Genomic DNA, 26954 nt, shown 5'->3' with positions numbered 1-26954 from the left:
TTGGGGAGGCAAATATACATTTGGGTGGCGGGGAGATAATTACAGTGTGCGATACTTGGCTGTGTCTTGTGTTGTTGTCGCCTGCTTCTGCCGGACGGGTCTCGCTGCCGTCCCGCGCTCGCCTTCGCTTCTGCTGCTCCTCCAGTCCTCCATCTTTATTTTTCTCGTTCCCCGCTCCTGGAGATGTCATGCACGTTTTGGCATCCCGTGCCTTCCTTCCGTCTCCCCGCCCCGCCCCACTGGTTCTCCTCTCTTCTTCTCCCCCCCCCCCCCCCCCCCCCCCCCCCCCCCCCCCCCCCCCCCCCCCCCCCCCCCCCCCCCCCGGGTTCACCTTTCTTTCCTCGGGTTTAGACGCCCCCCCCCCCCCCCCCCCCTCCTCCCAGTCTATCTCTCCCTTTTCATGCCTTGGCTACCTTCCCCTGATTCTTCACTAATTCCCCCTGATTCTTGGCTACCTGGCTATTCTTCCTCTTGTTCGTTGGCCACAAACAGGTCCCGGAACATTCGCGTGAATGGCTCCCACGTTCTGTGGAAGCCGTCGTCTGACCCTCGGATGGCGAATTTGATTTTCTCCATTTGGAGAGATTCCGAGAGGTCAGACAGCCAGTCTGCAGCTCTGCGTGGTGCTGCTGACCGCCAGCCAAACAGGATTTTACGGCGGGCGAGCAGGTAGGCAAAGGCAGGGGCGTCTGCCCTCCCCAGGAATAGATCTGGCTGGTCCGAGACCACGAAGACCGCCGCTTTCGGGCATGGCTCCACCCTCACCCCCACCACTTTGGACCTTGTCTCAAAGAAGGCTGTCCAGTACTCCACAAGTCTGGGGCAAGACCAGAACATGTGGGCGTGGCTGGCCGGGCCTCCTTGGCACCGTTCACATCTATCCTCCACCTCTGGGAAGCACCTACTCATACGGGTTCTTGTTAAGTGGGCTCTATGTACCACTTTTAGCTGCGTCAGGCTGAGCCTTGCGCACGTGGAGGTGGAGTTGACCCTATGGAGTGCTTCGCTCCAGAGTCCCCACCCTATCTCAATCCCCAGGTCCTCCTCCCATTTCTTTATTGTTGCATCCAGTACAGTGTCGGCCCTTTCTGTCAGTCGGTTGTACATGTCACTACAGTTCCCCTTGTCTAGTATGCTTGCGTCCAGTAGTTCTTCCAGTAGTGTCTGTCGTGGCGGTTGTGGGTTCGTCCTTGTCTCCTTTCGTAGGAAGTTTTTAAGCTGCAGCTACCGTAGCTCGTTCCCCCTGGCTAGCTGAAATTTCTCTGTCAGTTCGTCCAGTGTTGTGACCCTGCCGTCCGTGTATAGGTCCCTGACTGACAGTGTCCCTCCGTCCTGCCTCCATCTTTTGAAGGTGGCGTCAGTCAGTGCTGGTGTGAACCTATGGTTGTTGCAGATGGGAGCTTTGTCCGACATTTTGGTCAGGCCAAATTGCTGCCGCAATTGGTTCCAGGATTGGAGGGTGGCTATCACCACCGGGCTGCTGGGGTGTTTTTTGGGTGGGGATGGGAGTGCTGCCGTGGCGAGGGCCCGGAGGGAGGTCCCCATGCAGGACGCCTCCTCCGCACGCACCCACTCGGCCTCTGGCTCCTTGATCCATTCCCTTATTCGCTCGGTTGTCGCCGCCCAGTGGTAGCATTGTAGGTTTGGGAGGTCTAGCCCCCGCCCCCCTGGATTTTGTTTTTTGTAGGACCTTCTTTGGGATCCTAGCATTTTTCGCCCCCATACGAACGCCATGATTAGTTTGTCCAGCGCTTTCAAAAAGGCCTTGGGGATGTAGATCTGTATGGATCTAAACAGGAAGAGGAACCTGGGCAGTACGTTCATTTTGATCGTCTGGACTCTCCCCGCGAGGGAGAGTGGGAGTGTGTTCCATCTTTGCAGGTCCTTTTTTACTTCCTTCCGTCAGACTGGTGAGGTTCCATTTGTGGATCCCTTCCAGTCATGGGCTATTTGGATCCCCAGGTAGTGGAATTTGTGTCGGGCTTGTTTAAACACCAAAACCCCCCCCCCCCCCCCCCCCCCCCCCCCCACACACACACACACACACACACACTTGTGGGTGTACTGGGAAGATCTCGCTTTTGCTCATGTTGAGTTTGTAGCCCGAGAAGGCTCCAAACTCTTTCAGGAGCGCAATGATTCCACCCATGCTGCTCTGTGGGTCCGAAATGTAGAGGAGCAGGTCATCTGCATAGAGTGAGACTCTGTGCTCTCTGCCTCCCCTTCGGATCCCCCTCCAGCTTCTTGCTACCCTGAGCGCGATTGCTAGTGGTTCGATCGCTAGGGCGAACAGCAGCGGGGACAGTCTGGTGCCCCTGTGCAGTTGGAAGTATTGGGAGTTGGTATTATTGGTCCGTACGCTCGCCATGGGAGCGTTGTATAGGAGCTTTACCCAGGAGGCAAACCCTGTTCCAAGCCCGAACTGCTCCAGTACCTCTGAGGTATTTCCATTCGACTCTGTCGAAGGCCTTTTCTGCGTCCAGAGAGACGATCACCTCTTGTGTTCTCTCCCCGGAGGGGGTCATTATCACGTTCAGCAGGCACCTGATGTTCGAGGTAAGCTGTCTACCTTTGACGAAGCCCGTCTGGTCGAGGCAAGGTACTAACATGGATTGACGATTGGCTGTCAGACAGAAGGCAGAGAGTTGGGATAAAAGGTTCTTTTTCGGAATGGCAACCGGTGACAAGTGGTGTCCCGCAGGGTTCAGTGTTGGGGCCACAGCTGTTCTCTTTATATATTAACGATCTAGATGACGGGACTGGGGGCATTCTGGCCAAGTTTGCCGATGATACAAAGATAGGTGGAGGGGCAGGTAGTATTGAGGAGGTGGGGAGGCTGCAGAAAGATTTAGACAGTTTAGGAGAATGGTCCAAGAAGTGGCTGATGAAATTCAACGTGGGCAAGTGCGAGGTCTTGCACTTTGGAAAAAAGAATAGAGGCATGGACTATTTTCTAAACGGTGACAAAATTCATAATGCTAAAGTGCAAAGGGACTTGGGAGTCCTAGTCCAGGATTCTCTAAAGGTAAACTTGCAGGTTGAGTCCGTAATTAAGAAAGCAAATGTAATGTTGTCATTTATCTCAAGAGGCTTGGAATATAAAAGCAGGGATGCACTTCTGAGGCTTTATAAAGCACTAGTTTGGCCCCATTTAGAATACTGTGAGCAATTTTGGGCCCCACACCTCAGGAAGGACATACTGGCACTGGAGCGGGTCCAGCGGAGATTCACACGGATGATCCCAGGAATGGTAGGCCTAACATACGATGAACGTCTGAGGATCGTGGGATTATATTCATTGGAGTTTAGGAGGTTGAGGGGAGATCTAATAGAAACTTACAAGATAATGAATGGCTTGGATAGGATGGACGTAGGGAAGTTGTTTCCATTAGCAGGGGAGACTAGGACGCGGGGGCACAGCCTTAGAATAAAAGGGAGTCACTTTAGAACAGAGATGAGGAGAAATTTCTTCAGCTAGAGAGTGGTAGGTCTGTGGAATTCATTGCCACAGAGGGCGGTGGAGGCCGGGACGTTGAGTGTCTTTAAGACAGAAATTGATAAATTCTTGATTTCTCGAGGAATTAAGGGCTATGGGGAGAGAGCGGGTAAATGGAGTTGAAATCAACCATGATTGAATGGTGGAGTGGACTCGATGGGCCGAATGGCCTTACTTCCGCTCCTATGTCTTATGGTCCTCTGTGACCACCTTAGGTACACAGTCTTCTAGCCTTTTGGCAAGTATTTTGACGTCTGCGTTCAGCAGTGAGATGGGTCTGTATGACCCACATTCCAATGGGTCTTTGTCTTTCTTAGGTATCAGCGAGATTGAGGCCTGTGCTAGTGTGGGTGGCAGTGTGCCCCTAGCTAGCGAGTCTGTGAACATCTCCCGCAGGTGCGGGGCCAGTGCTGTCGCGAATGTTTTGTAGAAGTCCGCCGGGAATCCGTCCGGTCCCGGCGCCTTCCCCGCCTGCATGGAGCTAATGCTGTCCATGAACTCTCCCAGTGCAAGTGGTGCTTCCAGGCCCTGTTTTTTGCCCTCCCCCACGACTGGAATGTCCAGTCCATCAAGGAACCGTTTCATCCCAGACTCCCCCCTTGGGGGCTCTGAGGTGTACAGCTCTTGATAGAAGGCCTTGAAGGTTTTGTTAATCTTTTTTGGTTCTGTTTCCAACGTGCCTCCGGTACCCCTGATTTGTGCAATTTCTCTGGTAGCTGCCTGCTTTCTCAGCTGGTGTGCCAACAGGCGGCTGGCTTTGTCTCCGTGTTCGTACAGGGTGCCGCGCTTCTGGCGCTCCTGGTGGAGAGCAGGTCAAAGTTCCTTTGTAGCTCTTTCCTCTCCACCAGGAGCTCACGGTCGGGGCCTCGGGAGTATTTACGGTCTACCTCCAGTATGGAGTCGACCAGCTGCTGCCTAGCCACCCTTTCCTCCCTATCTCTTTGCGCTTTGAAAGCAATGATTTCCCCTCTTAATACGGCCTTTAGCGCTTCCCAGAACGTGGAGGGTGAGACCTCCCCGTTCTGGTTGAGCACTCATAAGCTTCTGCCTCAGTAGAAGAGGGACAAGGAGAAAGTTGGATGGGGGCTCAGAGATTGAATTGAATTCCTGTGACTAATTGAAGAAATCAATAAGCTAACTGTTCAAAAAGATTGCTTTTAGTTAATGTGCATTAGTTTGTATCTTTTAATATGTAAAATCATTACACTGACCTCTGCTTTCTCTCCTTAGTGGACTTGTTCCTCTTCATAATGCTTGTTCATATGGCCATTACGAGGTCACTGAACTGCTGCTTAAGGTAAGCCACATTCATTTATAGACTTCCAATCATAAATATAAAGTTGAATGTGATACATTTAGAACTTCATATTGTGCTTTTGTTTAACTTAGTAAGCAGTCAAATAGGTGCACCTGCTTTTTCTTCATCGTGTATACAGTTCTGGGATCTCCTAGCTAAAGAAAAGTTGGTGTATTTTCTGTTCTAAGATGCAGCTGAATTTGCCCTTGTTTTAATGGAAAAGCTGTTTGCGACAGTCTGTAATATTAGACACTTTAAAAGTTTGGTGATTAAACTGAATTAGTGGCAACTAGTATCGCATTACTGAGTTTTGTAAATTATGGGAACGGCAACACCACATAATTTTATTGCCTGGGGGGGGGGGGGGGGGGGGGGGGGGCGGTGGAGAGCACCGTGGCATAGTGGTTAGCACTGCTGTCTCACGGCGCTGAGGACACGGGTTCAGTCCTGGCCCCGGGTCACTGTACGTGTGAGTTTGCACATTCTCCCCTCGTCTGCATGGGTCTTACCCCCACAATCCAAAGATGTGCAGGGTAGATGGATTGGCTGCCTAGGTTGTCCCTTAATTGGGAAAATAAATAAATAATTTGGTACTCTTAACGTTTTATTGCCTTGGGTTTTGCTAAGACACCAAACAATAGAATTCTGTTCGATGTTGTATTAATTACAATAGTGATGGGTTGTAAATCTTATTAGAATTGTGCTTTTTCTTTTAGCATGGAGCCTGTGTAAATGCTATGGATCTCTGGCAGTTCACACCACTGCATGAAGCTGCATCTAAAAACAGAGTGGAAGTCTGTTCACTTCTATTAAGCCATGGTGCGGACCCCAGTCTAGTTAACTGCCATGGTAAGAGTGCCATGGATATGGCTCCGACTCCAGAGTTAAAAGAGAGGCTTGCCTGTAAGTATGAGGACTGTACATAGATCTTGCTGCAGTGAACATTCTTGAATATTAAACTAGTTGCAGCATTTAAAATTCTAGTTCTTTTACTGTCCATTTTTTACAGAGGAGAGAGACAAGCAAATTTTAAATATTTCCTCTTAACCACCTGTCTGTAAACAAGGTGTTTTGAATTACTTTTTTAAAGTATGCAATGGCGCGATTTCCCAATCCCTCAGTTTGCATCATCCAATCTGCAGCCAACTTGTGTTATGATTAACTCAGGTTGGTTTATTTCACGTTAAAAAATAACCCGGGGAGGAGTATCCGCAACTTCCCTCTCCAAACACACATGCAGTAAAAGGGGGAATAAAAAAAGGAGTTTTACAGTACAAGAAACTACAGAAATGAATATTAGTTCATGTGATTTCCAGAGTCCGCAAAGTGTCTCTTTTTTGGCGGGGTTCAGTTCCGATTAGTTTCTGGTTGGAGATATGTAAATCCTTGAAATGAATAATGCTGTAGCAAGGTGCGTTATCTATGCTTGGACCACATGGCAGACATTGATCAGAGACTTTTAAAATCAAGCAGACTTTGTAGAGTTGGAAGGTGGTAACCAAATGTTTCCTCAGCCAGGTTGCAGGAATACTGTACAATTGATATTAAAACAGCAGTCTGAAGATCTCTCAGTTCTCAAAGACATAGAGGGAATTGAAAATTATGAGTCATGTGACTTTCTGCGCAATGACTTTAAAAGGGGTGTCTAGAGCTGGTATTGATTTCAGGACTGAAAATGTGCTATTCATTACCATCCATATTGAGGGTCTGGTGTTGGGAAACTATTATCTCAGCTGACCCACTGACTCCACCAGCAAGGTGAGCTTATCAGGTGTAGATGACACCCCTCTGGTGCTCCCTTGAAATGGGTCTGGGCAGTCTCGGGTGTGATACAAGTCTGTTACCAGCACTGTAGGCATGACAAGTTATGATGTGCGAGTTTCCTGGTCTTTTGTGATTACAAGGGGACTGTGCAATGAGCTGAGAGATTCCAGAAGCTGAAACAAGGATTCCTTTGTTAATGTAACTCCTGGCCAACTCTCTGGTCATGAGGCGTTTAGCAGCCATCGTTTTTGGTTCGGCAGAAAGTCCATTTTTAAAAAGGCAAAAAATAAGTTCCCCATTTTCACATTATTTACGTGATGTAAGCACTGCTTGAGAGGCTAGTTTTGGTGCTATTCCCTAATTTCCCTTACGAGGATGGTCATGCGGTGCCTCTTGAAACAAGGTAGTTCATCTGTTGTAGATAGATCCACTGTTGATGAGGAGGTAGTTCCAAGCTTTTGAACGAACGACAGTGAAGAAATGACAATATAATTCTGTCAGGATGGTGTGTGGTTTTGAGGGGCTGTTGCAACTGGTGTTCCCGTGAATCCGCTGTCTTTGTGTTAAAGGCGCCTAGGTGAGCTGCTGCCAATGTGTGCTAAAGGCAGAGTGCATGGACATTTAAGGTGGTGGATGGAGTGCTGAAAGGTCCCCGTGTAAGGATTGCAAGGCAATTACCCGGGAAGTTCAAACTTCCATTGGGCAATTGTTCTCCACTGGGGACCATCGGATACTCAGATTTAAATTACAGTCTTCAGATGGTTCCAAGTGTCTGGAATAGTTACCCAAGAAAGACGAGAAGAATTAAAACTGCTTCTAGCTCCTGGGTGACTATAGCACTGGACCCCCATTCCCTAACTACCCTTCCGACTGGCCACCCTTAACCTCGATTATCCTCACTGGCTGACTCCCCACTGACCGCCCCTCCCTAACTACCCTCACTGACCACCTGACCCTCCCCATTGTGATTGCCACTCCACAGAAGTTATGGAGCAGTTTTTATATTGCTGGTCTAGTTAAGTTTCTGATCACTGGTAACCCTCCCCAAGATATTGAGGATTCAGCTAAGTGTTGTCCAGGTCCTGCTGCATAGAGGCATAGACTGCTTCAGTCTCTGTGGCATCGCAAATGTTACTGTACTCTTTAATCATTAGCAAACATTCTCGTTTCTGACTTTGTGGTGGAGGTAAGGTTAATGATGAAGCAGATGAAGATGGTTGGGCTTATGAAATTACCCTGAGGAACTCCTGCAGTGATGTCCTGGAACCTAGATGATTAAACCCCAACCACAATTATCTTTGTGCTACGTATGACTACATCCAGTGTAGTTTTCCCCAATTTTCATGGACTTCAATTTTACTAGGTCTCCTTGACGTCACCCTTGGTCAAATGCGGTCTTGATGTCAAGGGCAGTATCTCTCGCCTGACCTGTAGAGTTCAGCTCTTTTGTCCATGTTTGGACCAAGGCCATAATGACCTCTGGAGGCAAGTGGATCTGACGAAACCCAAACTGAGCATCCATGAGCAGGATGTATGGGGGAGCAGTTTGTTGCTGAGAAAGTGCCACTTGATGGCATTGTTATGACACCTTCCATCACTTTGCTGACGATTGAGAGTTGACGGATGGGGCGATAATGGAAGGATTGGATTTGTCATCGTAGTAAATGGACAGGGGCATAAAGCAGCCTTATGTGCCTTTGTCCTCGTGGGTTACGTGGAAGTGAGATGAAAGAAGGGGAAAAGAATTACGAAGTGCGCTATCTCACCAAGAAAGATGGAAAATTTGAGAGCACAATCCCTGCTTGCATATAATTTGCGTGTCCATATGCATTTGAAAATTTGCCTCATTGAGCATCTAAGCTATTATTTAAATTATTTTCCACCTAAACATTTCCCTACTACTGAGATCATAGCTGCAATGTTTGATAATCCAATCATACCATCATTTAAACTATTTATAAAGATAAATCTCGCTCAGCCAAGAAATTTATATAAAACAAACCGATTCAGATATTGTAATCAAGGCTGCACACAACCCATGCACAACTTTTACTGAATGATGTTTATTGTCCTCCTTGAGAATATTTTACCTGAACATATTTGATATTTTAAATCAAGAATGGCATATACCTGATTTACTTCAGTTTTTGTTACACTCAATTTATAAGTCCTCAATAGATTCTCAATTTTTTCTAGTTATAAGGACAATTTCCATTTATGCTATACTTGTACTAGTTCCTAAACCTGGATAAAATATTACTTAAACGTCCTATTGTTGTCTCTTGTCTTTGGACAGATGGATTAATTTATAGCCGGGGGAACTCTAATCCATATCAGAAATTTTATATGGCTGTCTAGCCCTACAGAAATTTATCATTCTTCCCTGTACATGTGCTGCGTATTCTTAAAAGTAATTTTTAAAAGAATAAGCGAATAGTTTTCAGCTTAGAAAATCATGGAATATTAGTACTGAAAGCTGCCTTTTCTTTTAAACAGATGAATTTAAAGGACATTCATTACTGCAAGCTGCCAAGGAAGCAGATTTGACAAAAGTGAAAAAGAGTCTTGCTTTGGAGATAATAAATTTCAAGCATCCACAGACCCATGAAACTCCACTGGTAAAGATCTGAACTACTATGCTTATTTATAATCATAAAACTGGTTTTAGTGTTTTTTTCCATTTAGTAAAGAAATATGCATGATTGCACACAAAATCTTCCATTTTTGCAGTACAGGGTTCACAGTTCAGCCCATCATACTTGAGGTCTCAAAGAGCTAGTTACTTAATACCACCCCCATCTCTCTTCTCTCTGCCCCCGCACCTCACCCCAGCCCATATACCATTTTAAAATGTCCTTTCTCAAACCTTAATCGTTGTAATGAGGAAAAAAAGCAACCCTAACTAATGTGTTTAAAATCAATTAAATGAGTTTTACCCATCTAGTTCTGTCATCCACTCCTTTGAATCAAGGTTGTTTGTGCCGTCACTTTTCACCCTGGGCTGAACAGCTGGCTTGTAATGCAGAACAATGCCAGCAGCATGGGTTCAATTCCCGTACCGGCCTCTCCGAACAGGCGCCGGAATGTGGCGACTGGGGGCTTTTCACAGTAACTTCATTGAAGCCTACTTGTTATAATGAGCTATTATTATTATTATCATCATCAGTTTCTAGTTCTTTCCTTTTGAGGAGCTGCTCAGGCTTCCCAAGTTGGCAGCCCACACAAGCACAGCACAAAGTAGAAATGCCCTTATTACAACACACTAAATCAATAGTGCCTAATGGAATGAAGACAGCTCACATTATCTATATTAGTTGAACTCAACAGTGTCTGGAACTTAATATCTTAATTCCTTTCTCAGCATTGTGCTGTGGCTTCGCAACACCCCAAGCGCAAGCAGGTAACGGAACTGCTTTTGCGAAAAGGAGCAAATGTCAATGAAAAAAATAAAGAGTAAGTGTTTTTTTGTTAATCAGAAGTTGTTATTTTCAAGTTAGGCTGTAAAACCTTTATTAGATGCCTGTGACCATTTCAGATTTCATAACTTGAAAGTGAACGGGAAAACCCTTGAGGGTTGCTATATAAAGGATCTAATTATAAATCTGTGATCCTTAAGACTGACCTTGGAACGTAACTGGTTATAAGGCTGATCCATAAGTTGACCATGTGAGGTAACTGGTTGTAAGCCTCAGGTAATCAATGATGATATTTATTCTAACTAAATACATTCACTGTGTCATAAGGGGATTAACTTGGTAAATTTCCATTTGAGAAACAAGCTGTACTTTAACCTATTGTTGCCTTTTACGTAGTTGCAGCATAAAATGACCCCAGTAACTTGAAGTAGCATCTTTCTCAAGGTATTAAAATATATACACAAATCCCTAAAAAGCTTCAGGGAATGTATGTTAAGTATTGTTACACTTCCTTTATGATGGAAGTAGGCATCTATTGACTGGATCAAATGCAATAATTTGAAGTTTTGTCATTTGTTAAATTTTTTGCAGTTTTCTTACACCCCTACATGTGGCTTCAGAGAGAGCACACAATGATGTTGTTGAGGTTCTTCACAAGCATGGAGCTAAGGTGTGTGTTTTTCTTCAAAACATCCACCCAAATAGAGCAGTGCATCTCTGCGTCTCCTTCCTCCCCACTTGCATCTTGCATTTAGATAGTGCCTCTCACACAGTAAAATATTCTGAGGCACTTCACAGGAATGTTACTAACACAAATTTGACACTGATCTACATAATATGTTAAAACAGGAGATTGGCCACAGGTGTTGCTTTTGAGGGGTTTCTTCATGGAGGAGATATGGAGGGCAGAGAGGTTTAGGGAAGGACTTCCAGAGTTTAAGATCTAGGCAGCTGAAGGCATAGCTGAACATGGTGAGAGATTAAAATCGAGGATGCACAAGAGACCAGAATTGAAGGAGCACAGAGATCTTGGAAGGTTATAATGCTGGAGGAGGTTACAGAGCTGGGGATGGGTAAGGCTGTGGGAGGGGATTTGCAAAACAAGAATTAGAATTTGAAACATGAATCATGGCTGGACCAAAACCAAATATAATTCGGCAAACAGAACTTAATGAGAGTTAGGATACAGGCAGCAGGTTTTTTGACAGGTTTATGGAGGGTGGACAGTGGGGTTGAATGGAAGGATTTAAGATGGTCTAGTCTAGAGCTAAGAAAGGCATGGACAAGGATTTGGGGAGCAGTTAAAGGGTGGTGGGTTTGGAGATCGATGATGTTGTTGATAGAAATGGCAGTCTTGATGATGGAATGGATTTATGGACAGCTGCTTATTCTAGGGTCCAATATGACACCAAGGTTGCAGGTTATGGTTCAGCTTAGCAGACCAAGGAGAGGGATGAAGACAGTGGCTATGGAATGGAATTTGTTTGGTGGGGATGAAAACAATGGCTTTGGACTTCCCAGTTTTCAGTTGAAGGACATTTGTACTTGTGTAGTACTGGATGTGGACAAATCAACCAGTTAAGGCAGGGGTGGACAAACTTTTCCGTGCAAGGGCCACATTCAGAAATTCACAATTTTAAAGGGCCGCATAGTATATTAAGTAAAATAATTAATATTTAAAATAGCCAAAATAAAAGGTTTTTAAAGAAAAAAAAGCAATTAATTTTTATTAATATTTTAAAGTAGAAACTTTACATGAAACACATTTATTTGAAAAACAAACTCAGTTTAAAGAAAAAAAAGCAATTAATTTTTATTGATTAATATTTTAAAGTAGAAACTTCACATGAAACACATGTTGTGCCGATCAATGATCACCCTACTCAAGTCAACGTATCCACCCTATACCAGTAACCCAACAGCCCACCCCATTAACCTTAAAATTAAAAAAAAAAAAAATTTTTTTAATAAAATTTTTTAAATTTTTTTTTGTGACTTGATCTTGGTGGGCCGCATAAACGGCCTGCGGGCCGTAGTTTGCCCACCCCTGAGTTAAGGGTTGAGGAAGGTGGTGGGAGGTAGAACTGGATGTTGTCAGTGTGCATATTGACTTGACATTACGGTTTCTGATGATTTTACAAAAGACCAGTATGAAGATGACATCGACGCACAGTTGAAGGTGCAAACAAATAATTTCCAAGAATTATACCACAACTGAGAGCTTACAAAACTATTAGAAAAATCTAAAGAAAATGCTGTGACACTTTTTCTCTAGAAAATAAAAAACTCCAGAACGATCTAATAGAGATCTTCAAAATTATGAACTATATTTAATAAATATTTTTGTTAGAGTCTCATACAAATGCTTAAAGGAGGGGATAACCACAATACCTAAAACACTAAACCCTGCAGAGACCGTCTAAATGGGAAATCAGCAGGGGTGGGGTCCCTCGAAGTCCTTTCACTGGCATAATCTCAGACTTTATAAAACCCGAGAAAATTCTAAATCTATCTACCGTATCAATAATAGCAGAAACGGAAACGTCTGGCTTAGGTACAAACAGCAGTATGTCGTCCCCGTAAAGTGTGATCTTATGCTTCTTCCCTCCACAATGTAGCCCAGAAATTAAAGGGTCCTGTCTAATTGCCTCCGTCAGAGGCTCTAATAGCCATTTGCAACAATAACAGGGATAAGGGGCACCCCTGTCTAGTCCCTTGCTGGAGACTAAAATTCACAGATCTACAACAGTTTGTAAGCACTGCTGCCAGAGGACCTTGATAAAGTACATGTATCCACTTAATGTGCTTCCCTCCCAATCCAAATTTCTGCAGCAAACAAATAATTTCATTCATCCCGGTCAACAACTTTCTCTGTGTCTAAGGAAATCACTAACCCATCTAACCCCTGTTTTGAAAGACCTGAATAACATTCAATAATCTCCTGACATTGTTACAAGAATTTTGGCCTTTAATAAACTCAGTCTGATCACCCTGGATAATCTTTTGTTTTAAATTGTTTTTATTAAAGCTTTTTTCAACCAAATGTTTTACGTAAAGAAAGTAAACGAAAAATATTTAACAAAACAAGGTGGCTACTATCATTATACAAAATGAAAATACACATTATATCAACAGTTCCCCCCAACCTCCCCCCCCCCCCCCCCCCCCATTGCTGCTGCAGCTGACACTTTACTGCTCCCCTAGAAAGTCAAGGAAAGGTTGTCACCGCCGGGAGAACCCCATCAAGGACCCTCTCAAGGCAAACTTTATTTGCTCCAGGCTGAGGAACCCAGCCATATCGCTAATCCAGGTCTCCACGCTCGGGGGTTTCGAGTCCCTCCACATTAACAAGATCCGTCTCTGGGCTACCAGGGAGGCAAAGGCCAACACTTGGGCCTCTTTTGCTTCCTGCACTCATGGATCCTCCAACACCCCAAAGATCGCTATTGTTGGACTCTGCTTCATCCGCGTGTCCAAAATCCTGGACATAGTCCTCGCAAAGCCCTACCAGAATTCTTTAAGCGCCGGGCATGCCCAAAACATATGGACATGGTTCGTTGGACTCCCTGCACATCTCGCGCACCTGTCCTCCACCCCAAAAAACCTGCTCATTCTCGCCCTTCGGCATGTGAGCCCGGTGCATCACCTTAAACTGAATTAAACTGAGCCTGGCACATGATGCGGACAAATTCAACCAGCCCACAGGCCCTCCTCCAGCACCTCGCGTAGCTCCTCCTCCCACTTGCCCTTCAGCTCCTCCACTGGGGCATCCTCCGCCTCCTGCAGCTCCTGATATATGTCCAACACCTTCCTCTCTCCTACCCAGATGCCAGACACAACCCTGTTCTGTATCCTTCGAGGGGGTAGCAGCGGAAATGTGCCCACCTGTGTTTTGAGAAAGTCCCGAACCTGGAGGTATCTGAAAGCATTTCCCGGGGGCAGGCCGAACTTCTCCTCCAGTGCCTGCACGCTGGGGAAAGTCCCATCTATAAACAGGTCACCCATCCTTCTAATGCCTGCCCTATACCAGTCTTGAAACCCCCGTCTATCTGCCCGGAGCAAATCTATGGTTGTTCCGTATCGGGGTCCAAACTGAGGCCCCCTTCTCCCTCCTGTGTCTTCTCCACTGACCCCATACCCTCAGTGCCGCCACCACCACCGGGCTTGTGGTGTATTGTGCCGGCAAGAACCTCAGCGGTGCCATAACTAGTGCCCCGTTTAAAGTCTCCCTCCATCTGCTCTACAAGCCGAGATAAGTTGAGCCTGTGTAGGGCATCCCAGCTCCTAGCCACCTGTATACCTAAATATCGAAAGCTCCTCTCCACTATCTTAAGCGGGAGCTCCCGCAGTCTCCTCCTGACCCGTAGCATGGATTACAAGCAGCTCACTTTTCCCCACGTTCAACCTGTACCCCGAGAAGCTCCCAAAGTCCCCCAGGATCCGCATGACCTCCCCTATCCCCTCTAGCGGGTCCGAAATATACAACAGCAGGTCATCTGCGTAGAGGGAAACCCGGTGCTCCTCACCAGCCCCCTCCAGTTCCTTGAAATCCTAAGCGCTATGGCCAAAAGCTCAATTGCCAGAGTAAATAGTAACGGGGACAGGGGTCACCCCTGCCTCGTCCCTCGGTGCAACCTGAAATACTCCGACCTCAGCTGGTTCGTGGGGCACACTCGCTACAGGGGCCTGATACAGTAGCTTGACCCACGCTATGAATCCCTCCCCGAATCCAAACCTACCTAACACTTTCCACAGGTACTCCCACTCCACCCTGTCAAAGGCCTTCTCCGCATCCATTGCAGCCACTACTTCTGTGTCCCCTCCCTCCGAGGACATCATAATAATATTCAGGAGCCTCCTCATATTTGTGTTCAGTTGCCTGCCCTTGACGAAACCCGTCTGGTCCTCCTCGATCACTCCTGGGACACAGTCCTCTATTCTGGTGGCCAGAATTTTTGCCAGCAATTTGGCATCTACATTCAGGAGCAATATCGGCCTGGAGGGCTCTGAAGCAGATCATTCTCCTTCAAAATGAGCGAGATCAATGTCTGCGACATCGTCGGGGGGAGGGTTCCTCTCTCCTTTGCCTCGTTAAAGGTTCTGAGCAGGAGTGGGCTCAGTAGCTCCGAGAACTACTTATAAAATTCTACAGGGAAGCCTTCCAGATCCGGGGCCTTGCCCGACTGCATACTTGCCAGTCCCTTAACTACCTCCTCCAACTCAATCGGAGCCCCTAGTTCCTCCACCTGCTCCTCGTCCACCCATGGGAACCTCAATCGATCCAAAAATTGCTTCATTTCTTCCCCTCCCCTCGGGGGTTCCGACTCGTATAGCTTCCCATAAAACTCCTTGAAGACTTCATTGATCCTCTCTGGGTTCAAAACCGTGTTACCTTCCTTCTCCCTCACTTCCCCGATCTCCATGGTCGCCTCTCTCCTGCGAATTTGGTGCACCAGCATCCTACTGGCTTTCTCCCCATCCTCATAGACTGTCCCTTTCACTTGCCTCAACTGTGCCTCCGCCTTCCCCGTGGTCAACAAATCGAACTCTGCCTGTAATCTCCGACGCTCCTTTAGCAGCCCCCCCTCGGGGGCCTCCGCGTACTTCCTGTCTACCCTGAATATCTCTCCCACCAGCCTCTCCCTCTCCGCCCTCTACCTCTTCTCTCTGTGGGACCTAATAGAGATTAACTGCCCCCTGATGACCGCCTTCATAGCCTCCCAAACCGCTGCCCCTGTTAGCTCCCCTGTGTCATTTGTTATCACATAGTTCTGTATGCTCCTCCTTATCTGCCCACACATTTCTTCATCTGCCAGCAGCCCCACATCCAGTCTCCAGAGAGGGCGCTGCCCTGCTCCGCCCTAGTCGCAGGTCCACCCAATGTGGGGCATGGTCCGAGACTTGTCTCCAAGTCCGGGATTTTACCCAACATGTGCCTCATGAACTCTGCATCATCCCAGTTCGGGGCATACACGTTCACCAGCACCACCCGGGCCCCCTGTAGCTTGCCACTCACCACTATGTACCTACCCCCCTTGTCCGCCACGATGCTCCCTGCTTCAAACGCCACCCATTTACTAACCAGAATTGCCAACCCGGGCAGCACGGTGGCCTAGTGGTTAGCACAGCTGCCTCACGGCGCTGAGGTCCCAGGTTCGATCCCGGCTCTGGGTCACTGTCCGTGTGGAGTTTGCACATTCTCCCCGTGTCTGCGTGGGTTTCGCCCCCACAACCCAAAAAATGTGCAGAGTAGGTGGATTGGCCACACTAAATTGCCCCTTAATTGGAAAAAATAATTGGGTAGTCTAAATTTAGAAAAAAAAAGAATTGCCAACCCTCTGGTTTTTAAGTCTAGCCCCAAGTGGGACACCTGGCCCACCCATCCCCTCCTTAACCTCGTTTGGTCAGCGAGTTTTAAGTGCGTCCCCTGTAGCATGGCCACGTCCACCTTTAATCCCATTAAGTGCGAGAACACGCGGGACCTCTTGACCGGCCCGTTCAGACCCCTCACATTCCATGTGATCAGCCTGGACCGGGCTGACCCCCCCCCCCCCCCCCCCCCCCCCCCCCACCCGGCGACTAGCCACCTCCCTTTTTCGGCCAGCCACGTGGCCATATCCCCCGCTCGCTCCAGCCCTCCCGCCGGAGGCCCCCCAGCCCGATTCTCCATCTATCTCCAACAACTGGCTCCCCTTCAGTCAGCAAATCAGCATCCCTTCCCCAGCCCCCCCCGCTCCCGCCACCACCACACCCCCCCCCCCCCCGCCCCGCCAAACACCCGCTTAGCACTGCTTTTCCCCCCATTACACTTCCGTAAGTCAGCTGACCCATGCTGACCCCAGCCTCTATGTTCAAACTTACTATCGTCTCCTCCTTCGGGCCCCCAACCCCCCTCCCCCACAGGGTAAGAGGGCAAGTGCCATCCGGATCCTTCCCGTGCGCCGGACAACACACCCCGGGCGTTGCCCCACCCCCTGAAACAAAAAACAGGAAAAGCAGAGCAAACAAACTTAAATTCTACAAACAATCTTACACCAGGCCAACCCCCCGATTACACATCTCTGCCAGCGCGTTTTACCCACGTGCAGCTGCCCCTTAGTTCAAGTCCAGCATTTCGTGCCTAATGAATGTCCACACCTCGTCCGGCGTATCAAAATAATGGTGCCTGCCTGGTACGTTACCCAAAGTCTCGCCGGATGCAGGAGCCCAAACTTCACCCCTTTGCTGTGGAGGACGGCATTAGCCCGGTTGAAACCTGCACGCCTCTTAGCCAGTTCAGCTCCCAAGTCCTGGTATATGCGAATAAGTTCTCCCACTTACTGCTCCGCTCCTTCTTTGCCCAACGCAGGACATGCTCCCTGTCTGTAAAGCGGTGGAACCTTATCACCATCGCCCTCGGTGGTTCATTCGCCCTCGGCTTCCTCGCGAGGACTCTATGCGCTCCATCTAATTCCAAGGGCCGCGGGAAGGCCCCCGCGCCCATCAGCGTCCCCAGCATTGCAGTCACATACGTGCTCGCGTCTGCCCCCTCAACACCTACAGGGAGGCCCAGGATCCGCAGGTTGTGACTCCGAGACCTATATTCGAGGTCATCCAGCCTCTCCTGCCATCTCTTGTGTCGGGCCTCCTGCGCCTCCACCCTGACCGCCCTGCCCAGGATCTCGTCCTCGTTCTCAGACACCTTCCTCTACACCTCCTTGATCGCCTTCTCCTGTATCTTCTGAACCTCCACCATTTTTTCAGTCCAGTTAAATGAGAAAACAAGAATATGATAGTAAATGACATTGTTTTGCATTTTGCAAACATAATGATACTTTCTCCATTGGAAAAGTACTGCAATACATGTGACAAAATGCTGAATCTAGTCAATGTCAGCGTCAATTTACCTGTGCAGAATAGATCTCTACGATGGATCACTGCATTAAAAACACATCTACTTTAAAATGCAGTATCTAATTGTTACATAGAACCATAGAATCCCTACAGCGCAGAAGGAGGCCATTAAGCCCACCAAGTCTGCACCAGCCCTAGCTCTGATAGTCAACCTACCTAGGCCCAATGAGAGGGAAAAGAAAATGGGTCACGGCTTGTTATTTTAATTAGAAGAATGATGATGGCTGATTGAAGGGGAGTGAGACAGCACCAGAAGAGGTCACCTAACAAGGCATGGAAGAGAAATTGGATAGTCACTGGTTTAGTTGATGAATAGCTAAATCAGTTGTTTGCTGTATTCGTTCAAGTAAGCACCCCAGGAGAGTGGAAATGAGAATCAGTGGAAACCAGATGAAAAGAGCAATGTTTTTCATGGGGGCAAGGCCCACAAAGGTGCAGGCAAGGTTGTGAATTAGCAGTTCAGTAGCAGCAACAATGTCATGGTGAATGAAGGGCTAATGGCTAGACAGTGCAGTTGTAAATTACTTAGATAGAGTCTTTCCAGAGACGAGCACAGAAGGAAGGGGAATATGAATTGAGAGCAGGGGAATATGAATTGAGAGCAGTGCAATTAAGTGATCAGAGAAAGCCTTAGCAGTTTTTGACAATGGGAGTAAAGAGGCCATGTGGGATGGCAAGGTTGAGGGCGTGACCATGAAAAATGGGTTGGAAAGTTTATATGAAGGGGGAATGGTATGGTATTTGGGCGGACAATTAAGAATGAGCATTTTAGGTGAAAGGAGTGCGAAACGGTAAAATGTTCAAAGAAGGGGGTGATAATGTTGGGGGCATATTATTTGATGATATGAACCATTTCACCATCACAGTAGTCTGAGCAGGATGGGTGATTGGAGATGCAGCCAACTTGGGGAGCCTTCATTTAGATGGAAGGTGTCAGCCAGGTTTCCAAGACCACAATGTCGATGCAGTCTTATGAAAAAAATTATTGATTTTGAATGCATATCCTGTCACTTGTAAAACTCGTAAGTAAATTAAAACTTTTCAGTGTGAAGAAATCACTTTTATAAACCCTTAGCCAATGTATCTTCTCCCTTCTATCTGCATTACATAAGAACATAAGAACTAGGAGCAGGAGTAAGCCATCTGGCCCCACGAGCCTGCTCCGCCATTCAATGAGATCATGGCTGATCTTTTGTGGACTCAGCTCCACTTTCCGGCCCGAACACCATAACCCTTAATCCCTTTATTCTTCAAAAAACTATCTATCTTTACCTTAAAAACATGTAATGAAGGAGCCTCAACTGCTTCACTGGGCAAGGAATTCCACAGATTCACAACCCTTTGGGTGAAGAAGTTCCTCCTAAACTCAGTCCTAAATCTACTTCCCCTTATTTTGAGGCTATGTCCCCTAGTTCTGCTTTCACCCGCCAGTGGAAACAACCTGCCCGCATCTATCCTATCTATTCCCTTCATAATTTTAAATGTTTCTATAAGATCCCCCCTCATCCTTCTAAATTCCAACGAGTACAGTCCCAGTCTACTCAACCTCTCCTCATAATCCAACCCCTTCAGCTCTGGGATTAACCTAGTGAATCTCCTCTGCACACCCTCCAGCGCCAGTACGTCCTTTCTCAAGTAAGGAGACCAAAACTGAACACACTACTCCAGGTGTGGCCTCACGAACACCGTATACAATTGTAACATAGCCTCCCTAGTCTTAAACTCCATCCCTCTAGCAATGAAGGACAAAATTCCATTTGCCTTCTTAATCACCTGTTGCACCTGTAAACCAACCTTCTGTGACTCATGCACTAGCACACCCAAGTCTCTCTGCACAGCGGCATGCTTTAATATTTTATCGTTTAAATAATAATCCTGTTTGCTGTTATTCCTACCAAAATGGATAACCTCACATTTGTCAACATTGTATTCCATCTGCCAGACCCTAGCCCATTCACTTAACCTATCCAAATCCCTCTGTAGACTTCCAGTATCCTCTGCACTTTTCACTTTACCACTCATCTTAGTGTCATCTGCAAACTTAGACACATTGCCCTTGGTCCCCAACTCCAAATCATCTATGTAAATTGTGAACAATTGTGGGGCCAACACGGATCCCTGAGGGACACCACTAGCTACTGATTGCCAACCAGAGAAACACCCATTAATCCCCACTCTTTGCTTTCTATTAATTAACCAATCCTCTATCCATGCTACTACTTTACCCTTAATGCCATGCATCTTTATCTTATGCAGCAACCTTTTGTGTGGCACCTTGTCAAAGGCTTTCTGGAAATCCAGATATACCACATCCATTGGCTCCCCATTATCTACTGCACTGGTAATGTCCTCAAAAAATTCCACTAAATTAGTTAGGCATGACCTGCCCTTTATGAACCCATGCTGTGTCTGCCCAATGGGACAATTTCTATCCAGATGCCTCGCTATTTCTTCCTTGATGATAGATTCCAGCATCTTCCCTACTACCGAAGTTAAGCTCACTGGCCTATAATTTCCTGCTTTCTGCCTACCTCCTTTTTTAAACAGTGGTGTCACGTTTGCTAATTTCCAATCCACCGGGACCACCCCAGAGTCTAGTGAATTTCGGTAAGTTATCACTAGTGCATCTGCAATTTCCCTAGCCATCTCTTTTAGCACCCTGGTATGCATTCCATCAGGGCCAGGAGACTTGTCTACCTTTAGCCCCATTAGCTTGCCCATCACTACCTCCTTAGTGATAACAATCCTCTCAAGGTCCTCACCTGTCATAGCCTCATTTCTATCAGTCACTGGCATGTTATTTGTGTCTTCCACTGTGAAGACCGACCCAAAAAACCTGTTCAGTTCCTCAGCCATTTCCTCATTTCCCATTATTAAAACTTCCTTCTCATCCTCTAAAGGACCAATATTTACCTTAGCCACTCTTTTTTGTTTTATATATTTGTAAAAACTTTTACTGTCTGTTTTTATATTCTGAGCAAGTTTACTCTCATACTCTATCTTACTCTTCTTTATAGCTTTTTTAGTAGCTTTCTGTTGCCCCCTAAAGATTTCACAGTCCTCTAATCTCCCAGCAATCTTTGCCACTTTATATGCTTTTTCCTTCAATTTGATACTCTCCCTTATTTCCTTAGATATCCACGGTCGATTTTCCCTCTTTCTACCGTCCTTCCTTTTTGTTGGTATAAACCTTTGCTGAGCACTGTGAAAAATCGCTTGGAAGATTCTCCACTGTTCCTCAACTGTTCCACCATAAAGTCTTAGCTCCCAGTCTACCTTAGCTAGTTCTTCTCTCATCCCCTTGTAATCTCCTTTGTTTAAACACAAAACACTAGTATTTGATTTTACTTTCTCACCCTCCATCTGTATTTTAAATTCCACCATATTGTGATCGCTCCTTCCGAGAGGATCCCTAACTATGAGATCATGAATCAATCCTGTCTCATTACACAGGGCAAGATCTAGGACCGCTTGTTCCCTCGTAGGTTCCATTACATACTGTTCTAGCACTGTTGCTAAAGCAGTCACCGATGTTGGGGTATAAATGACAGCCACTCGTCGTTTGCTCAGATACTAAATATTTTAAACAACCAGTAATGGCTTATTCAAGTAATGGCATTACAGCCAATCCAGCTTTTGCCCACCCATGCTCGTGTACTTATAGTACTGAATTAGGAGCGCGAGCTGATTTCTTCAAAAACTGTTTTGTTGACTTAACATAGAGCAATAATTAAAGCAGCATATTATGTTCTTTTTTTCTTGCCCTCGTCCTTTTCTACTGTTTCGCTTTCAGCCTGAACCTTTTCCACTGCTCTGCTCAGCTCTTGACCTTGCCCTTTCAGCAAGGGGATCTGATCTGAGACTTTAGTAAGTGATATGACTCAATATCATATATGGCTCATTTACCTACTAAGCATTTGGGAAGACTTGTCCAGCTATTCACTATGTTTCCTGAGCTCTTTTGTTGTTGATTGTCTCCCCTTCTGGAGTACAACTGTACAAGAAGCAGTGGCCACCTGATACCTTCCCCAAATAGCCTTTCTTCACATGTTAGCTGGGCAGTGAATGTTGGCAGAGAATTGGATTGAATGGAATATCATAGTCGAGTCACCTCAAAATTAAGAATCGCAACTGCTCTTTTGTTTTCCGTATCCCTTCCTAACCCAGAGACACGGACTTCAATTCTAGTATCCCAACTCAGGACTGGGAGTGAAAGCAATGTGATGTGCTACTGTTGTACATATTTTATAGAAACTTCAGTAAGTGCCCTGGTGTGAGATAAGTGGCAAATCAGACAGTTTTGTGCACTTTGATACTATAATGATTTTGGTGCTGTTCAGTTTTGTTTTATTGTAAAATAATAAACACCTGTATTATTGAACACGAAGATGGTTCCTGTGTTGTGGTGAAACTTCTGATATGTTATTAAAGGTGGAAAGATGAAATCTTCTGCCATGACCAATGTCCTCTTTTCCATAGATCAATGCTTTGGATACTCTTGGGCAAGCAGCTTTACACAGAGCAGCACATGGTGGTCACCTACAGACATGTCGTCTCTTGTTGAGTTACGGCAGCGACCCTTCCATTCTGTCCCTTCAAGGGTTTACAGCTGCACAAATGGGGAATGAGTCTGTCCAGCAGATACTCAATGGTAAGTTGAATACAGTATGCAGATCACATTAGATGATACGTCTGTGGTTTTAAGCATTGTTTTACTGAATGGGGAAAGATTTTACTCGCTCAAAGTAATTTTGCATGCAGATAAGAAGAGTTGTTGACCGAATGCAAGTTCTTCACAGCTTGTAAATTGTAATGTTGCATCAAAAAACACTTGGTCACTTGATTGGATTTTACTTTAGTCTATTGTGTATAATAGATCACAGGTATACCTCAGGAACTTTAATGAATTTGATAGCGCTATTTAGGAGCAGACGTGTAACTCAGGAGCCTGACTGAATTTTACACCTCTGCTCCAGAGGATGATCTTATGCCTTTCAGCAATCCATGTAGCTGTGGGGAAGAATAAACCACTTTAATATAAAAATAAGATCATTTAACAAGGTAGATTTCTTTCTGGTTCTGAAACTGTCTCTTTAGTCTTCACTGACAATCAGTGTGTGCAATTACAGATGATGTTAGGATAATTTAAAAAATAGTCTGAAAAATCTAAATCAGGTAAGTAGCAGAATATAATGTTCAAAGCACAAGTGGTCAAATTGGTAATTCAATCATTTTGAAACTGAACTAAAATGTTGCTGGATGTAATGGGAGTTCATTGTTGAAGGATATGAAGTTCTGTACAAAATAAAATCGCTTTGCTCTGTTCGGAGGAAAGCAAGGAAACATTCAAAACAGTATTCTTCTCTGAACCAACAGCACAATACAGAATTAAGATTTGTCATATATTTCAGTTTGTTGGATCTTGCTTTGGCCACAATTTGCAGTCAAAAATAACAGTAATTGCACTTTGACATATCCTGAAGTTATGACGAGACCCACTGGATAAATATTTTTGTAAAATATGTTGTAAAATAACTTTCCCAATTGAGAAGGAGCAAAATAACAAGGGAAAACAAGCGAGCTGCTCACAGTAATGTCATATTTTGGCACTGATGGTGATCACGGATCCTAACCCTTTCTTTGTTTTCATTTAGAGAATGTCCCCTTACACAATTCAGATGTTGATTATCGACTTTTGGAGGCTGCAAAGGCTGGAGACTTGGAAACTGTGAAGGTGTTTAATTTTTATGTAATTTTTAGTAGAAAAGGATTCTGTGTTTTCCTTCAGTTTTCCCAAGTTATCAGATCAATGTTTTTTTTAAAGGGAAGTATTTTTAATCCCCTCTAGCTAGTGTCAAATGTTTTCTCTCTGCTCCTGGTCTGAGGTATACTTGCTGGGTTTGATTCCAATGATAACAGCATGAATGGAGATACAGGATTACTAGTAATATTGCTCATTAATGAGATTGTTGGTGCTTTGTAACCTTACGTGGAAATATAGGGCCTGAACTTCCTTGGAGTGGTGGATTGTCACTCTGCCCAATTTCTTAATTTAAACTTTTCCCCAGCCTGTGTCGCTCGACATTCAAGTTCAGGTCAGGTGAGATTCAGCAGTGCAGAGTGCCCCTGGGGCCTTGCGTCTTAAGTGCACCTGAGTCAAAGGGAAAGAAACCATTTCCTCCAATTCTGACCTCTTCTGCATCCCCAATTCCCTTCACATCACCATTGCTTGCAGGCCTTCAGCTGTCTAGGTCCTAAGCTCCAGAATTCCCACCCTACACCTCTACCTCTTTTCATTTAATATTGCTTACAACCAATCTGACCAAGTCTTTGATCCTCTGTCATAATATGTCCTTATCTGGCAGTTTTTGTACATTTCCCTCTGAAGTACTTTGAAATGTTAAAGATACTACGTAAATGCAGGTTGTCATTAGTAATTTGACATCATTAGTACATAATTTTAAATTGCTTCCATGAGTGAGAATTTACTGATGCCAAGGCTCTGGGCAGTGAATTTTGACCAAAGTGATTTACGGTTGTCAGTAATTAAAATCAAATATTGCGAACATGTGTAAATAGTAAGTTTGTCTACAAATATCACCACATTTGGGGGCCAAATGCCTTGTGGATGAAGGTGTTACTTAAGTTAATTTGGGCAAGGGAAGAATGAAATTTAAAGCCAGCAGCTTGAGGACCTATAAAGTTCTGTTTTGGTTGCAGCAAAACTCAGGTAACTTGCTCAGTCAACTCACAAAGTTTTCTCTTCTCATTACCATTCAAGCAGTAAATATTAATGTAAAAAGCAGGTTCTTCCCGTCAGAAAATCTTTTTTATATATTGTTCAGATTTATGGATAGAGTAGATCGAACAATAAATAAAAATATGGTGTTCCAGGTTTTTGGATTGCTGGCTTGTAATCTTTGGAATTTACTTACACTAAACCAGACTAAATGAAATTAAAGTAAAGCCACTCATCATGTGAATCTAGTTTTACTTTAATGAGCTTGTTGCATTTTTAAAAAAAAAAAGCAAAAATCCAATAATGTTTACTGATGAGGCTATAATTTTATTTTAAAGCAATTGTGTACAACCCAGAATGTGAACTGCAGAGACCTGGAAGGACGACATTCCACCCCACTACATTTTGCAGCAGGTTACAATCGAGTGGCTGTTGTTGAGTATCTGCTTCATCATGGAGCTGATGTGCATGCCAAAGACAAAGGGTATGTCTGTGTACACTTTGGGACGCGGCCTGTTTCTCCTTACAAAAAGGTTTTTTTAAAGAGGAAGGAGAAAAGCAGATTTGATATGTATTAAGTGTTTGATATGTATTAAGTATTGTTGCTGAATAGAAAGCTATAAAAGGGAGCCTTACTCCTTACACTGCTTGCCCTGCCCTAGCACCCCAGCCCCTGGTCTGTCTTATCACTGCAGTTAAACTACCTATTAAGTAAGTCTAATGTGGATCAAGTCTAAATAATTATTCATTGAATTGTATCAAGAATTAGTATTTATGTATTTAAAATTAAACTGCTTTCTTAGCACTTTTGAAGAAATTCAATGTTTGTTGTCGCCATCTCCGATTTTGTCCAAGGAAAATCGCTACATGGAAGCTGACCACATGAAAGTAATAACTTTAGACAGTCCAAGGAAGGTGAAGATTATAACCAATATAACAATAGGAGAAGAACACTTACGGGGGGGGGGGGGGGGGGTGCAAAATTAAAGTTGGGCTCAATTTAAAGTTCCATATTTTAAATTACTTTGAATAAACAGTTGGGAATAATTATTTTATTTGGTTGGATATAAGCATTGCTGAAATAAGAGCAAGGGGCTAGACATATATTTTTTTAAAGCCGCACATTTGTCAACGGCATTATTTAATGAATTGACATACATATTGAGCCTCACAGCACTAAACCATTTGCATGTACTTGGGACATTAGTGAAGTAAGTTAAAAGCGACCCCTGAAGCCAGCCTTCCCCAAAGCCCCAACAATTTTACAGGTGAGTAGCTGAGGTGAGCCATACAGGTCAGTCAGACCTGAAATTCCTTTCCCTCCCTGATGACTGAATTATTTCAGCCAAGATATTGACGTGTGTTGCACATGACCTTTACACCCATGGATTGGGCAAGGGGAAAGTGAACAGGTTTCCTTGTTGTTACTGTTTTCCTCCTTTAAATACGCCTGTGTAGAATTCAGGTGACACGTTCTGGTCCGTCTATGATACCCCCCCCATCATCACAATGCCTGAAAGACACTCAGATGGTGCTAACAACACCAGAAAGCAATCAGGCTTTCGGAGATGAAGAGGAGTAAATTGGCAACAACATTTCCTATTTTATAATCAGAGGTCGCCTAGGGCTGTAAGCAAGTTTTGAAAGTACGATTAATTCTGAGTGCAACTGCCAATTATTGAGTTCAGAAAAGTCTGTACCGGTCATGATACCACCCTTGGCCAAAACCCTCAGCGCTTCCTAGTGCCGTATCCCTCTGTACACATCCTATCCATGTTCCGCCATTCGATAAGATCATGGCTTTTCTGATTGTGGTCTCAACTCCATTGTGGAAGAGAATTCCACAGACTAACATAGAGGAAAAAAAATTCCCTCATCTCTTATTTTTAAACGGTGTCCCCTCATTCTAGTCTCCCCCACAAGAGAAGACATCCACCCTATCATGTCTCCTCGGGATCTTATGCTTCAATAAGATCACCTCTCATTCTCCTGCACTCCAGTGAGTACAGGCTAAGCCTGTTCAACCTTTCTTCATCAAATAAGCCCTTCATCCTAGGAATGAATCAAGTGAACCTTCGCTGTATTGTTTCAAATGTAGTTGTATTTTTTTTTCAAATAAGGAGACCAAAACAGCACAAACTAAATAGTTCAGGTCCCAACACTGATCCCTGTGTATTAGTTATAGCTTGCCAACATGAGAAAGACCAATTTATCCCTACTCCCTGTTAGCCCTTTATCCATGTTGATATGTTACCCCCTCCAACATGTGCTCTCATTTTGTTAGTTGATGTGGCACCTTATCAAATACCTTAATTTGTGCAAATGCAGTAATGATTAAATTTAAACTCT

The 26954-nt window shown here is 45.1% G+C and overlaps 1 protein-coding gene across 3 annotated transcripts in view; it reads left to right on the top strand.

Annotated features, from left to right (window-relative positions):
• The window catches only part of tnksa (tankyrase, TRF1-interacting ankyrin-related ADP-ribose polymerase a), a 181252-nt gene that overhangs the window by 120042 nt on the left and 34256 nt on the right, over window positions 1–26954 (top strand). For all 3 annotated transcript variants that reach the window (XR_005461565.1, XM_038804500.1, XM_038804499.1), the window contains 8 exons: window positions 4727–4793; window positions 5510–5696; window positions 9054–9175; window positions 9919–10010; window positions 10565–10643; window positions 22346–22517; window positions 23521–23600; window positions 24944–25089. Coding sequence is in view for 2 of the 3 variants with exons in the window: in XM_038804500.1 (XP_038660428.1) it covers window positions 4727–4793; window positions 5510–5696; window positions 9054–9175; window positions 9919–10010; window positions 10565–10643; window positions 22346–22517; window positions 23521–23600; window positions 24944–25089 (945 nt within the window). In the remaining variant the exon portion in view is untranslated. The remainder of the gene's footprint in view (window positions 1–4726; window positions 4794–5509; window positions 5697–9053; window positions 9176–9918; window positions 10011–10564; window positions 10644–22345; window positions 22518–23520; window positions 23601–24943; window positions 25090–26954) is intronic.

This window comes from Scyliorhinus canicula, chromosome 8 (assembly GCF_902713615.1).
Source record: "Scyliorhinus canicula chromosome 8, sScyCan1.1, whole genome shotgun sequence".
NCBI classification, from domain to species: Eukaryota; Metazoa; Chordata; class Chondrichthyes; order Carcharhiniformes; family Scyliorhinidae; genus Scyliorhinus; species Scyliorhinus canicula.
The sequence above is the reverse complement of the archived record's forward strand: the minus strand, read 5'-3'. Positions and strand labels throughout refer to the sequence as shown.